This window comes from Raphanus sativus, chromosome 5 (genome assembly GCF_000801105.2).
Source record: "Raphanus sativus cultivar WK10039 chromosome 5, ASM80110v3, whole genome shotgun sequence".
NCBI classification, from domain to species: Eukaryota; Viridiplantae; Streptophyta; class Magnoliopsida; order Brassicales; family Brassicaceae; genus Raphanus; species Raphanus sativus.
The window spans coordinates 8978605-8991094 of record NC_079515.1 but is presented as its reverse complement, the minus strand read 5'-3'; the positions used below and the strand labels follow the sequence as shown (position 1 = coordinate 8991094).

Genomic DNA, 12490 nt, shown 5'->3' with positions numbered 1-12490 from the left:
TTTTGTCATTATGCATATGATACAAAGAATATCATAGCCATGAAGTTGATATGGTTATAAAGTTATTTTTTCGTTTTACTATATTTATACATTGCAATTCCCCAACATATAATGCTTAAGTTAAAAACCTAAAAATATGATATTAAAAAAAACTAACTAGACATAGGGCTCTAGAATTTTTTTTACCCCAGGGCATCCGCTATTGAATTAAGCCGGCCATGCTCGTACATGCACTAACTACGATTTTTTTTCAATAGAACTTAAAAAAAAGTTCTTGGCTATTCAAAAGATCCTAGTAATTGCATATACGAATTGATTATAGCTACAAACTTAGTGAAAAAACAGGGAAACAACAATGAAGTTTGATAACATATACAAAAGACTTTTTTTTATATACAAAAGACTTAAGAAAATATGGATACTCTTCTCGTCTATATGTTTACTACCTATATATATGTTTTGTTAATCGGTTGTATATTCGATTTCGTTAAATTGCATTAGCGAAAATATATACACGACATCTTTTCCAAAGAAAAAGAACAAGAAAAATACATGACAGTCAAACGTTATTCTTTTTTCTATGCATTAAATTTCATGTATGTACATCCTAATTAATCTTCAAATCGCAACTTATGTTGTAACATGGTGCTACTTATTAGCGATAATGATACGTGGTGGCCGTTGCCATTTCGACAAATCGTTTTTCAAATTAAAATCCAAGAAAGTTATACCGAGACTGTTGCTAAAACCAAAAAAAAGTAATACCGAGAATTTGCTAAGGCATATAGTTTGAGAGAGTTTGACTATTAACTAAGAGCAAACATACAATCAAGTAGGAATTATAGATGGGAAGATGAGTAGTGAATTACAAGAAAATATGTAATTCCCAATCAACTACATCCATCGGAAAGTCGTAAAGAATGACTTTTATTGATATATTCCCGAAAAATAACATTTTCTTAAATGTATTTCATCAGGAAATAAATATTTATCAGGAATTTGTCGAGAAACACCGACAAATTTCTGAGAGATGATTTCCTGACAAAATTACATACTCCCTCTGTTTTTTAAAGATGTATGTTTTGGTGTTTTCACACATATTAAGAAAACACATTAACTATACATCATTTTTAGAAATTATCAAATTCCAATGCATTTAATTTAACCAATAGTCTTTCAATAAATTCAATCAATTCTATTGAAATTTGCAATTTTTGTATAGGAAACATAAAAAATACATCTTTGTGAAACAATTTATTTTTCTAAAACATCTATCTTTAAAAAACAGAAGGAGTACTAAATTTTGTGATATGTAATGTGAGCTTTAACAGTGTCAGCAATTTTTTTTTAAATTATTGTATAATACTGCTAGATAACATTTTGAAGCCAAAATCTTATTAGACATTGATCAAAACAAAAGATCTTAAACAGTTTTGTTGTTGATTAAAATGCATTTAAACATTTCTGTAAAAATATAGTTGGTTGGATATAAATTGATTTAAATTATATATTTATAATTAAAACAATAATTAAATATTTGTAGATACTGTATAATAAAAGATTAGATTTCTTCTAGTGCAAAAAAACTCGGAGTCTAAAAGATAGAAATATAAAGATTTTGTGAGAATTAATAGTCTAAGATGGTCTAAAATGTCTTTAATACTTCAGCTAGTAAAATAATGGATGAAAATGGAAATTTATAGATGGCAAAAAAAAAAAGTGACGACGTGAGAATTAATTGTTTTTCTCCCATGTTCTTCCTCTTTTGCACATCAGTATGTGCGCATGTGAGTATGTGCTTGACGTTTCTTTATTTACTCTAAATGGTTTTTAAGATTTTTGCACATAGATTAAAGAAATATAAAATTTTATATAATTTATTTTGGTTGTATAAAAAATCATTAAATGAAACTACTTCGACTAATAAAAAAAATTAGGTATTTTATAATTGGTCAAAAATTCAAATGTTATTAAATTATATCTAAAATAATGAGAACATCAACTATTTTGAAACAAAAAAATTCCTTTAAATATCTCTTAAAGTGATACGCAAGTAGTATTTGATTTCCCAATAGTTATATTTATTTTGTTGACTTAATTGTTTTAGTCAATATATTTCATGCTGGTTTAACTGAGTTTTATTTCCACTCTATAGTGAATTTCGAATTTGACTCTCAGTGCTTAACTTCGACACTAATTCTAAATGGTTTGAATTTCGTTTCTTCATTTTCAATTCTGTTATTTTGTCTTTTACTTCTTTTTAATAGACCTATATAAGATTTTTTTTTTTTTTATAAAAGAGGTCGATGTATGGCTAACTAAGTATGGCATATGTGTATATATATTAATATATTGCAAAATCATGGAGAAGAGAAACTGAAATTGGTGAAAGCAAAGATGTGAGGTTTTCACTGATTTAGTAATTAACGATTGCATATAACCGTTGACGTCAATATGAATGGTACGACTTTGTTTCTTTGTGTCGAAATCTCTACCCACCTATACCATTTTTACTAATCTCGTTTCAGTTTGATTAAAAAAAAATTTAACTATAAGACCTTTTTGTCTAAATGTGCGTATATAGTGGAATATGAAGACCAGTCATTGCAGCGAAGGTGTATGGGAAGACGATGCTGTAGCAGAATTGAAGTAGTTCATGAAGTGTGACATGAACTACTACATCAGAGAGGCGGTTCGTGAGAAGCATGTATCAAGACCGATGCATTAAAAGAAGATTTAATGAAGAGGGACATTAAAGGAAGACTTGAAGAAGAAGCAATCGATCTAAAGAGAAAAAGGAAGATTGGCTTATTCGCTGAAGTAAAAGAAATGGAAAGTTTCCATTGGGTAGTTAGATTAGATCTAGGGCTTCCTCAAAGATATATAAGGAAGCCGTGGCACTGTGTTAAGGTTCAACACACAGGGAGAGCTTTTAGCAATAGAGAGTTTTTGTACGTCCTAAGAAGGAGAAGCAAAGCATCTAGGGGTTAAGAGCTTAGGTGGTTCAGAGTCTGTCTTAGATCTCTGAACGAGTTGACTAGCAAACAAGTCGAGGTTTGTCTTGAGCTTGTTTGAATTATTGCTTTTAATAAGAAGTTGTAAGAGCTTTTAAAAGAATAAAGATAGTCGTATTTCTTGGATTTGAATAACCCTGTACTACTGTGTGTTCTACATAGCATAGCTTGTTTGTCTTACATTAACAATTGGTATCAGAGCGGGTATCTGTACTTTGTTTATTTAAACAGGTAGATCCTGCGGAGTAAGATGGATAGCTATCGCGAGTTGGTGATAAGTTCCAAGGTGATCCTTGAAGTATGAAACTATGGATTCTGGAAGGCGCGCATGAAGGCTACAATCAAGGGCATTGACCCATTGGCATGGAAGGCTGTGGAATCGGGTTGGAAATCACCTGTTGCAAGAGCCGAGGATGGGACAGATGTTCCAAAACTGGAGGAGCTCTGGACTGATGATGAGAACAAGATGGCTAAGTTCAATGCTCGTGCACTAACTGTCATACATTGCAGTGTAGCAAGGAAGCAATTTGAACTAATTCAAGGATGCGAGGCAGCAAAGGATGCATGGGATATTCTGCAGAAGCACTTTGAAGGAACCTCAAAGGTTCAGAGTTCTAGAAAGGATATGCTTGCAACAAGATTTGAAGAGCTAAAGATGGAAGAGAATGAATCTGTTGGAGATTTCAGTTCAAAGATTAGCTCACTGGCACAAGAAGCACTTACACTTGGGAAGAAATACAAAGAGAAGAAACTTGTGAAGAAGTTCCTGAGGTGCTTGCCGTCTAAGTTCATGGCATACAAAGCAGCTATGACCGTCTCCTGTAACACTGACGAGATGACATTTGATGAAGTGGTTGGAATGTTACAAGCTCATGAGATGGAAGTGGCTGGTGTGTCTGGTGGGATGAAGGAAAAAGGAATTGCTCTTGCATCAGTTGAAAAGGAGCATATGGATGATAATGATCCTGTGAGTCTTCTGGTCAGAAGGTTTGATAGAGCTCTACGAAAAGTGGAGAATGGGCAGAAGAAGTTTGGCCAAGGTAGGAAGACGTCCGAGCCAGAGAAGAACTACAGGAAGAATGATGCTAAGTGCTATGAATGCAAGGGGTATGGTCACTTTCGAACTGAGTGTCCCACAGTGAAAAGAAGAGAGATTCAGTGCCATAACTGCAAAGGATATGGACACACTCAAGCTGAATGTGAGTCGGATGGTAGGAGAAAGCCGGAAAAGTCCATGATAGGAATCAATGACAGCGAGTCCGACAGCGAGAGTGAAGAGGAAGTGAACAACTTTGTGGCATTTCTAGGAATCGTGGAATGTGAGTCAGGATCTGAGAGTGATGTTGAGCAAGAAAATGACTTAGATGAAAGCTACAAGGAAGTTCGAGAGACGCTAGTGAAGCTGGGAACGGAGAATTTGGCATTGGCTAAAGAGAAGGCAAGACTGGAAGTTGAAGTACAAGTGTTGAAAGATAACCTCGACAGGGAAGCTGAGTTGGCCAAGGAAAGTGTGAATCTAATCAAAGAAAAATTGGTTTTGTCCAAGCAAGCGGACGAGCTCAGAGAAGAGTTACTTACTGAGAGAAAGAAAGCAGCAGATCTTCAAGCTGAATTGGATCAGCAATATCGGAAGATTAAGATGCTCACGGGAACCAAGCAACTTGACAAGATTCTGAGCTGTGGAAGAACTGAAAGCTCATCGATGGGACTTGGTTACTCTGGAAGACAGAGTAGTTCAACAGGTACAACGCGCTTTGTATCTGGAGGTTTTGCGCATGCTGAAGAAACCAAGACACAAACTACTCCAGCTCAGATGAGTGGATGTTTCTTCTGTGGAAAGTTTGGTCATTACAAGAGGTATTGCTACAAGTATCTGGAACGGGTCAAACAGGTATGGAAACAACACAAGTTTTGGAGAATAGGCAAGACTTCTCGAGGCTGGATGAAGAAAAATGACTTGTACCCTAAGATAGTGACTGAACCAAGAAGTACCGTTCGATGTAACATGGCACGAGTGGCGAGCGATCCTGAATCCGAGGAACCATGGTACTTCGACAGTGGGTGTTCAAGACACATGACGGGAAACATTGAGTATCTAGACAAAGTGTCAAAAGTAAAAGGAGGAAAGGTAACTTTTGGAGATGGAGGCTGTGGTGTCATTCAAGGCAAAGGTACAACGTGTAACTCAGAAGTACCTAAATTGGTGAATGTCTACTTTGTCAAAGGATTGAAGGCTAACTTGATCAGCGTGAGTCAACTGTGTGATGACGGACTCACAGTGTGCTTCTCGGCAATTGATTGCCGTGCAATAAATCAACATGGTGTAACAGTGCTACAAGGCGTGAGATCTGGCAATAATTGTTACATGTGGGAAAAGAAGGTTAAGTGCTTGTCAGCTCAAGGGAATATTGATCTATGGCATAGACGTTTGGGACATATGAACTTCAGGAATCTAACGAATCTTGTATGCAACGACTTGGTTCGAGGAGTACCCAAACTCAAGATTGATGACAAGATTGTGTGTGGTGCATGCAATGAGGGAAAGCAAGTCAAGATACAACACAAAAAGGTACCGGATGTTCAGGCAAAGGCACCATTGGATCTAGTTCACATGGATCTCATGGGTCCTATGCAAACCGAGAGTATTGGAGGAAAGAAGTATGTGTTTGTACTAGTGGATGACTACACCAGATTTACCTGGGTTCGTTTTCTCAGGGAAAAGTCAGAAGTGTCTGAAAGTTTCAAAATCTGGGCACTTCAACTCATAAATGAAAAGGGAGGAATCAAGAAGATACGCAGTGATCATGGAGGAGAATTCGAGAATGACGCCATGACTACCTTTCTTGAATCAAGAGGAATAGCTCATCAGTTTGCAGCACCATGGACACCTCAGCAGAATGGAGTAGTTGAACGAAAGAATAGAACTCTACAGGAAATGGGAAGAGCAATGCTTCATGGTAACAAGATAGCCAAGAGGTTCTGGGCTGAAGCACTTAGCACAGCGTGTTACACAATCAACCGTGTGTATGTCAGAAAAGGGACAACAAAGACACCATATGAGATGTGGACAGGAAAAACTCCTAATCTTAGTTACTTTCATGTCTTTGGATGCAGGTGCTACATACTGAATGACAAGGACTACCTTGGGAAGTTTGACTCAAGAAGTGATGAAGGATTCTTTCTGGGTTATGCACAGTCTAGCTCAGCATACCGAGTCTACAACAAGCGAACAGAATCAATTAAAGAATCAGTGAATGTTGTATTTGATGATTTGTCTGTGGTTGTAGGTGATGACTTGGGATCAGATGAAGAGGAAGAAGGTGGAACATCTGTAGCTGCTACTGAAGTCATTGAGGAAGGTCCTACCACAGAGACAATACCTCAACCAGTGATTCAGCAAGTTCATCGCAATCATTCGAAGTCTGATGTGATTGGAGGGATTGAATAAGGACGAAAAACGCGTGGAAAGGTGATCAATTTTAAAGAAATGGTGCAGTTCGCATGTTTCGTCTCATCAATAGAACCTAAGACACACACTGAAGCACTACGTGATGAATATTGGATTGTCGCAATGGAGGAAGAACTTGAGCAGTTCACCAGGAACGATGTGTGGGAACTTGTTGCTAGACCTGAAGGAGTAAATGTAGTTGGCACTAAATGGATCTTCAAGAATAAGACTGATGAGCATGGAGAAGTAGTTCGTAACAAGGCAAGGCTTGTAGCTCAAGGATACTCACAGATTGAAGGAGTAGACTTTGAAGAAACCTTTGCTCCAGTTGCAAGATTGGAATCTATTCGACTGTTTCTGGGAATGGCGTGCATTCTGAACTTCACAGTGCATCAAATGGATGTGAAAAGTGCTTTCCTCAACGGAGTACTTCAGGAGGAAGTTTATGTTGAACAGCCAAAGGGATTTGAGGACTCAATACATCATGACTACGTGTATCGACTGAAGAAGGCACTATATGGTTTGAAGCAAGCACCGCGTGCCTGGTATGAACGACTCACAAGGTTTCTGCTTGAAGCGGAGTACATTAGAGGGAGCATAGACAAGACATTATTCTTCAACGAGGTTGAAAAAGATATAATCATCGTTCAAATCTATGTGGATGATATTATTTTTGGAGGAACGTCACAGAAGCTGGTTGATGAGTTTGTTCAGAATATGACTCAAGAGTTTGAGATGAGCATGTGTGGCGAACTGAAGTACTTTCTTGGACTTCAAGTGTTCCAGTCAGAGAAAGGTGTTTTCATCTCTCAGAGTGCATACGCTAACAGTTTGGTAAAGCGATTTGGTATGGAGAACTCCAAAGTTTTTAGAACACCTATGAGTACATCACTGAAGCTTTCACGAGATGAAGCAGGAGAAGATGTGGATGTCAAGCTCTATCGAGGGATGATTGGTAGTCTGTTGTACTTGACAGCGAGTCGACCAGATCTGTCATTCAGTGTTGGTGTGTGTGCACGGTATCAAGCCAAGCCTAAAGTGTCACACCTGAATGCAGTAAAGAGGATTATCAAGTACGTCAAAGGAACAGAGAGCTTGGGCGTGTATTACTCAAAGAATTCCAACAACAACTTGGTGGGATACTGTGATGCTGATTGGGCAGGATGTGCTGATGATAGAAAAAGTACCAGTGGAGGATGTTTCTTTCTTGGAAACAATATTATCTCGTGGCTGAGCAAGAAGCAGAACTCTGTATCACTTTCTACGGCGGAAGCAGAATACATTGCCATGGGTAGCTGTTGCTCACAACTTATCTGGATGAAGCAGATGTCAGCTGATTATGGAATGCAATCGGGTCCCTTTCTTGTGTATTGTGACAACAAAAGTGCAATTGATATCTCGAGGAATCCGGTCCAACATTCAAGGACGAAGCACATTGACATAAGGCACCACTTCATCAGAGAATTAGTTGAAGACAATCAGGTAGTAATCGAACATGTAGTTACTGATTTGCAGTTGGCTGATATATTCACTAAATCTCTTGAATTTAATCGATTTATCACACTAAGAAATGCAATTGGTGTGTGTAACCTTGATTGTTGAGTCAAGTTGTGCAGAGAGTAGTGCAGGTGCTGGTTCGGGATGTACATATAATTCAGATTGGTTTTGGAACCGAAAACGCTGTGGAAAAGAGCTGCTTGATATGCCGTCAGTGTTGTAATGGTACAGGTTTCACGTCAATCTGTGGCCCCCCCCCTCTCAATAAAAAGAGCCAGAAATGTTACAGAAAGATGCTCAGAAAATAAAAATTTGATTGATAGATTCATGATGGGAAACAACAGGGGTTTCACAGCGCGAGAATAAAGAATGAAAACCGGCAGCATTGATAAAGGCATATCAATGTGAAAGCTAGCCATAAAAAGACAATCGGCTGCACCAGAATATAAGATCTAGGAAGAGTTATATGTGCAGCTTGAATCAAGCATTGAGGCAACTCATGAAGCACTTCACATGGTAACTGAACTGAACTAATCTAATGCTTTATATTAACTTTGACTCAGCCAATTGTGAGTTGTGACTCGTGTTTTATTACTATCTTGAAAGTCTGATGATACATTAATAATTCACGAATGTGCCTAATGTCTATGTGTTTGGATGAGAGAAATTAAATGTTGTAGGAATACAAAGGAGAGGATAAAAAGTCAGGGACCAGATCTGCAATATCAGAAAAGTTGATTCAGTTTTATTCCGTTAAGGGAAGTAGTGGGGAACAAGCCCTAGAAAATCTCCATCGTGCTTAAGAAGCTCAATCTCGCAGCCTCTCTTCATCTCTCACACAATTTTCACACAGAAACTGACATCTATCATGGTGAAAGCAAAGAAATCAGCTCAACAAGCCGAATCATCCAAGGAAGAGAAGCATGCAGAGGCTGAAGGAAGTCGGAGGTCACTTTCTGATGGCGAACCTGAATCGCCTCCACCGAGAAACGATATGCCTGTTTCTGATGTACTTCCTGAGGTGACTGAGGAGCTTGACTCGTTCAACACCGCGAATGAGAAAGCTGCTTCAGAAGATAGCGATGAAAGAACTCCGGGTCTTGGGGAAGAACCATCTGCGAAAGTGCCTGAAGCAGATCTGCAACCGCTAATCGGATCCTCTAATGCTGACATTCAAGATGTCCCCGTCACTGATAAATCGACGGAAGAGAAGGATGAGTCTGCTTTACAGATGGTGGTCGTTGAAGATGAGAAGGAACAGAGTGGAGCTGATGTTGAATCCGGCAAGGCGGGTGATGATGAACCCAAAGATGATGAAGCTTCACAGAAGGAAGTGAGAAAGAAACGAGTGCTGCAGCGATTAGGGTTGCGTTCTGCAAAACAGAGGAAGACAGGGGAGTCTAGTACACCAACTCAATCTCACTTTCTCACACCAGGAGATGCAGCCAAGTCTCCATATTTGGCTAAGGAAGCAGAAGCCTCACCCCGGTTGAGATCGAGAAAGTCTGGTGACAAAAGTGCTGAACCAATGCCTTCTCTCATCAAGAAAAGGTATGATCAGTTCCTTAAGCGTAAGGTACTTGCTGAGCGTTCGGTAGATTTGAAGGAGGCTGATCAGTGGGGGTACTTGGCGGTTATTAAAAAGGGGTATATGGAATCAACTGTCTCGAATCTTGCTGTGTATGTTGAGCAAGTTGTAGCTGAGTTCTATGCAGGTCTGCCGAGTACCAAAGCTGAAGCAGATGTTGATGAAGTAAGTGTCTCTGTGAGGGGACAAACGTACAAGTTCTCACCGGCGCTCATCAACAATACCATAGATTGGGAACCACTTTCTGAGGATGAAGTGGAGGAAGATGCAACTTTGGATGAAGTCTCAGTAACCGAGTTGGCTTCATTCATCACTGGAGATACGAGGACAGAATGGGAAGGTCTCACTACAGCGGATCTTACATCATGCTACGGTGCTTTGATGATCATAGCTGCCTACAACTGGATTCCCTCTACTCACAAGACGTATGTCTCACTTGAGAGGGCAAGGCTAATCTACAAGATGGCTCATGGAGTTCGTGCTGATTTGGGTAAGATGATGTTCAGACAGATTCTCAATCTTGGAGTGACTCAGGTCAATGATGCACGTTGGTTGATCTTCCCTCGCTTGATCATGGCACTTCTCCAAAGCCAGCATGCAGTTCCATCTTATCCCAGTGACAAGCTTCAACGTCCGGTTCCTTACAAGAAGGATAAACGCGTGGGTGAGATCTATGAGCAGAGACTAGCTAAAGGAAAGGCACCATCTAGAAGTGAACCAAAGAGAAGCTCTACCAGGACAACACGTCAGTCATCTCCTGCTCCGAGCCCTGCTCCACGAACTGCTACACCAAGTTCCAGGACTGCACCACGACGCGTATCTGTCTATGAGCTTGGATCAGTTGCCATTCCTCAAGGACCACTTAACCGTGTTGATTTGCAAGTGGCCTTACAGGACACAACACGAGCTCTTCAGGCGCTAGCTGAGATAGTTCAGGATCTTCAGAGCGCTGTAGCAGGTTAGTATTTCTCTCTATGAATATGTGATTTATTTTACTTGGTGTTTTTAATCCGTGTGCTCACAAGCAGGGGGAGAAGAAGAAGACTAAGAAGGAAGACCAAGATTGTGGGGGAGCTGTGTTATTTGTTTTTATGTCTATGTTATTTCAATTGCACCACTTGTTGCAATTCCTTGTTATCCATGTTTTCAGACTGGCTAAGATTATGGGGGAGCATTTGCATATGCTATCTTTTGATATTATGTACTAATTTGCTTGAACCCGTTTTTTAGGATAATATAAGTATGTTCTTAATTATCTTGAGTTGGTTGAATTAACATTTAGACATATATACTTGTGTTGTTGTGTGTGGTTTGTTCTTGTCTTCTATCTCAGGTACTTGTGAGACGACGAATTAAAAAGGGGGAGATTGAAGGTGTATGGGAAGACGATGCTGTAGCAGAATTGAAGTAGTTCATGAAGTGTGACATGAACTACTACATCAGAGAGGCGGTTCGTGAGAAGCATGTATCAAGACCGATGCATTAAAAGAAGATTTAATGAAGAGGGACATTAAAGGAAGACTTGAAGAAGAAGCAATCGATCTAAAGAGAAAAAGGAAGATTGGCTTATTCGCTGAAGTAAAAGAAATGGAAAGTTTCCATTGGGTAGTTAGATTAGATCTAGGGCTTCCTCAAAGATATATAAGGAAGCCGTGGCACTGTGTTAAGGTTCAACACACAGGGAGAGCTTTTAGCAATAGAGAGTTTTTGTACGTCCTAAGAAGGAGAAGCAAAGCATCTAGGGGTTAAGAGCTTAGGTGGTTCAGAGTCTGTCTTAGATCTCTGAACGAGTTGACTAACAAACAAGTCGAGGTTTGTCTTGAGCTTGTTTGAATTATTGCTTTTAATAAGAAGTTGTAAGAGCTTTTAAAAGAATAAAGATAGTCGTATTTCTTGGATTTGAATAACCCTGTACTACTGTGTGTTCTACATAGCATAGCTTGTTTGTCTTACATTAACATGCAGGTGTTATGCGTATCTAATGTTTACTTGGAATAATACATCACAATATGTCTAATTTATTTGCACCATGCATCTCATTGAATTTAATATTTCTTTATAATATGGTAAAGCCAAGAGCCAATAGATTTTGACTGATAATCCGTATATTGATATATATATATATATCTACAATTAAAGGATAAACAGAAGTCAAAACAATAAAATACTAAAGCAAAACACAGAACGTGTAAACGATTAAATCACTCAGAGGTTGACTTAAAAGAAGAATTGTAAGATAAACGTCAAACCGAGGCGACAAGAATAGTCGAGAGCATTAGTGTGTGTGTACACAAATATTTTACAAACTTATAAAATTATGACGGTCGAGATCTAATCAATTATATCCTTTGGTCGATGGAGTAATAATGATGATTGTTTTGGACTATATAAAAATCTACCTTCACTTTTACCTTGTTACCCTTGACTTTTTAATTTTACGAAATTATCTACTGTATTCTTGTTTTTTGCCAACATCTAACGTATTCTAATATGAAAACATGCATGAACTGATGAACCGTTCTTAGAATGTTAATTTATGCCAACAAGATAGAGATCGTGGGGATAAGGATTGGAACACAAATTCATATAATGATATATTTATCGTTAAAAAGTTTTGTAAACGAAATATTTGATAGTTTTGAGTTTTTCATATGTAGATGTAATTTTTCGTTTTTTTTTTGGACAGATGTAATTTTTCGTTTATCATATATAAAATACATCTTATCATAACAAGCTATTATGTCATTGCCAACATCGCTCTGTTTTTTATTTTAAAATAGAGTTTAAAGTAAAAATGTTCCAAAATACTACATTTTTTATTCTATAACATAGTAAAAAAAGAGTTTACTATATATATAAAATAAATCGTATTTTTGGTTCATTACTCTATTTTATATGCTCTAAAATAGAATATCAGTAGAGTATATCACAACTTTATTATAA

The 12490-nt window shown here is 38.2% G+C and overlaps 2 protein-coding genes across 2 annotated transcripts; both read left to right on the top strand.

Moving 5' to 3' along the window:
• The first annotated feature begins 3342 nt into the window (after positions 1 to 3342).
• On the top strand, positions 3343 to 6462 carry LOC130494826 (uncharacterized). The gene is made up of 3 exons (XM_056985629.1): positions 3343 to 3687; positions 3748 to 6199; positions 6320 to 6462. The coding sequence occupies exons 1-3, from the start codon at positions 3343 to 3345 to the stop codon at positions 6460 to 6462; spliced, it is 2940 nt and encodes a 979-aa protein (XP_056841609.1).
• A 2359-nt stretch (positions 6463 to 8821) lies between these two features.
• On the top strand, positions 8822 to 11336 carry LOC130512854 (uncharacterized). The gene is made up of 2 exons (XM_057011278.1): positions 8822 to 10505; positions 10576 to 11336. Exons 1-2 carry the CDS (start codon positions 8828 to 8830, stop codon positions 10593 to 10595), a joined length of 1698 nt encoding a protein of 565 aa, XP_056867258.1. The 5' UTR covers positions 8822 to 8827; the 3' UTR covers positions 10596 to 11336.
• Positions 11337 to 12490: the final 1154 nt, after the last annotated feature.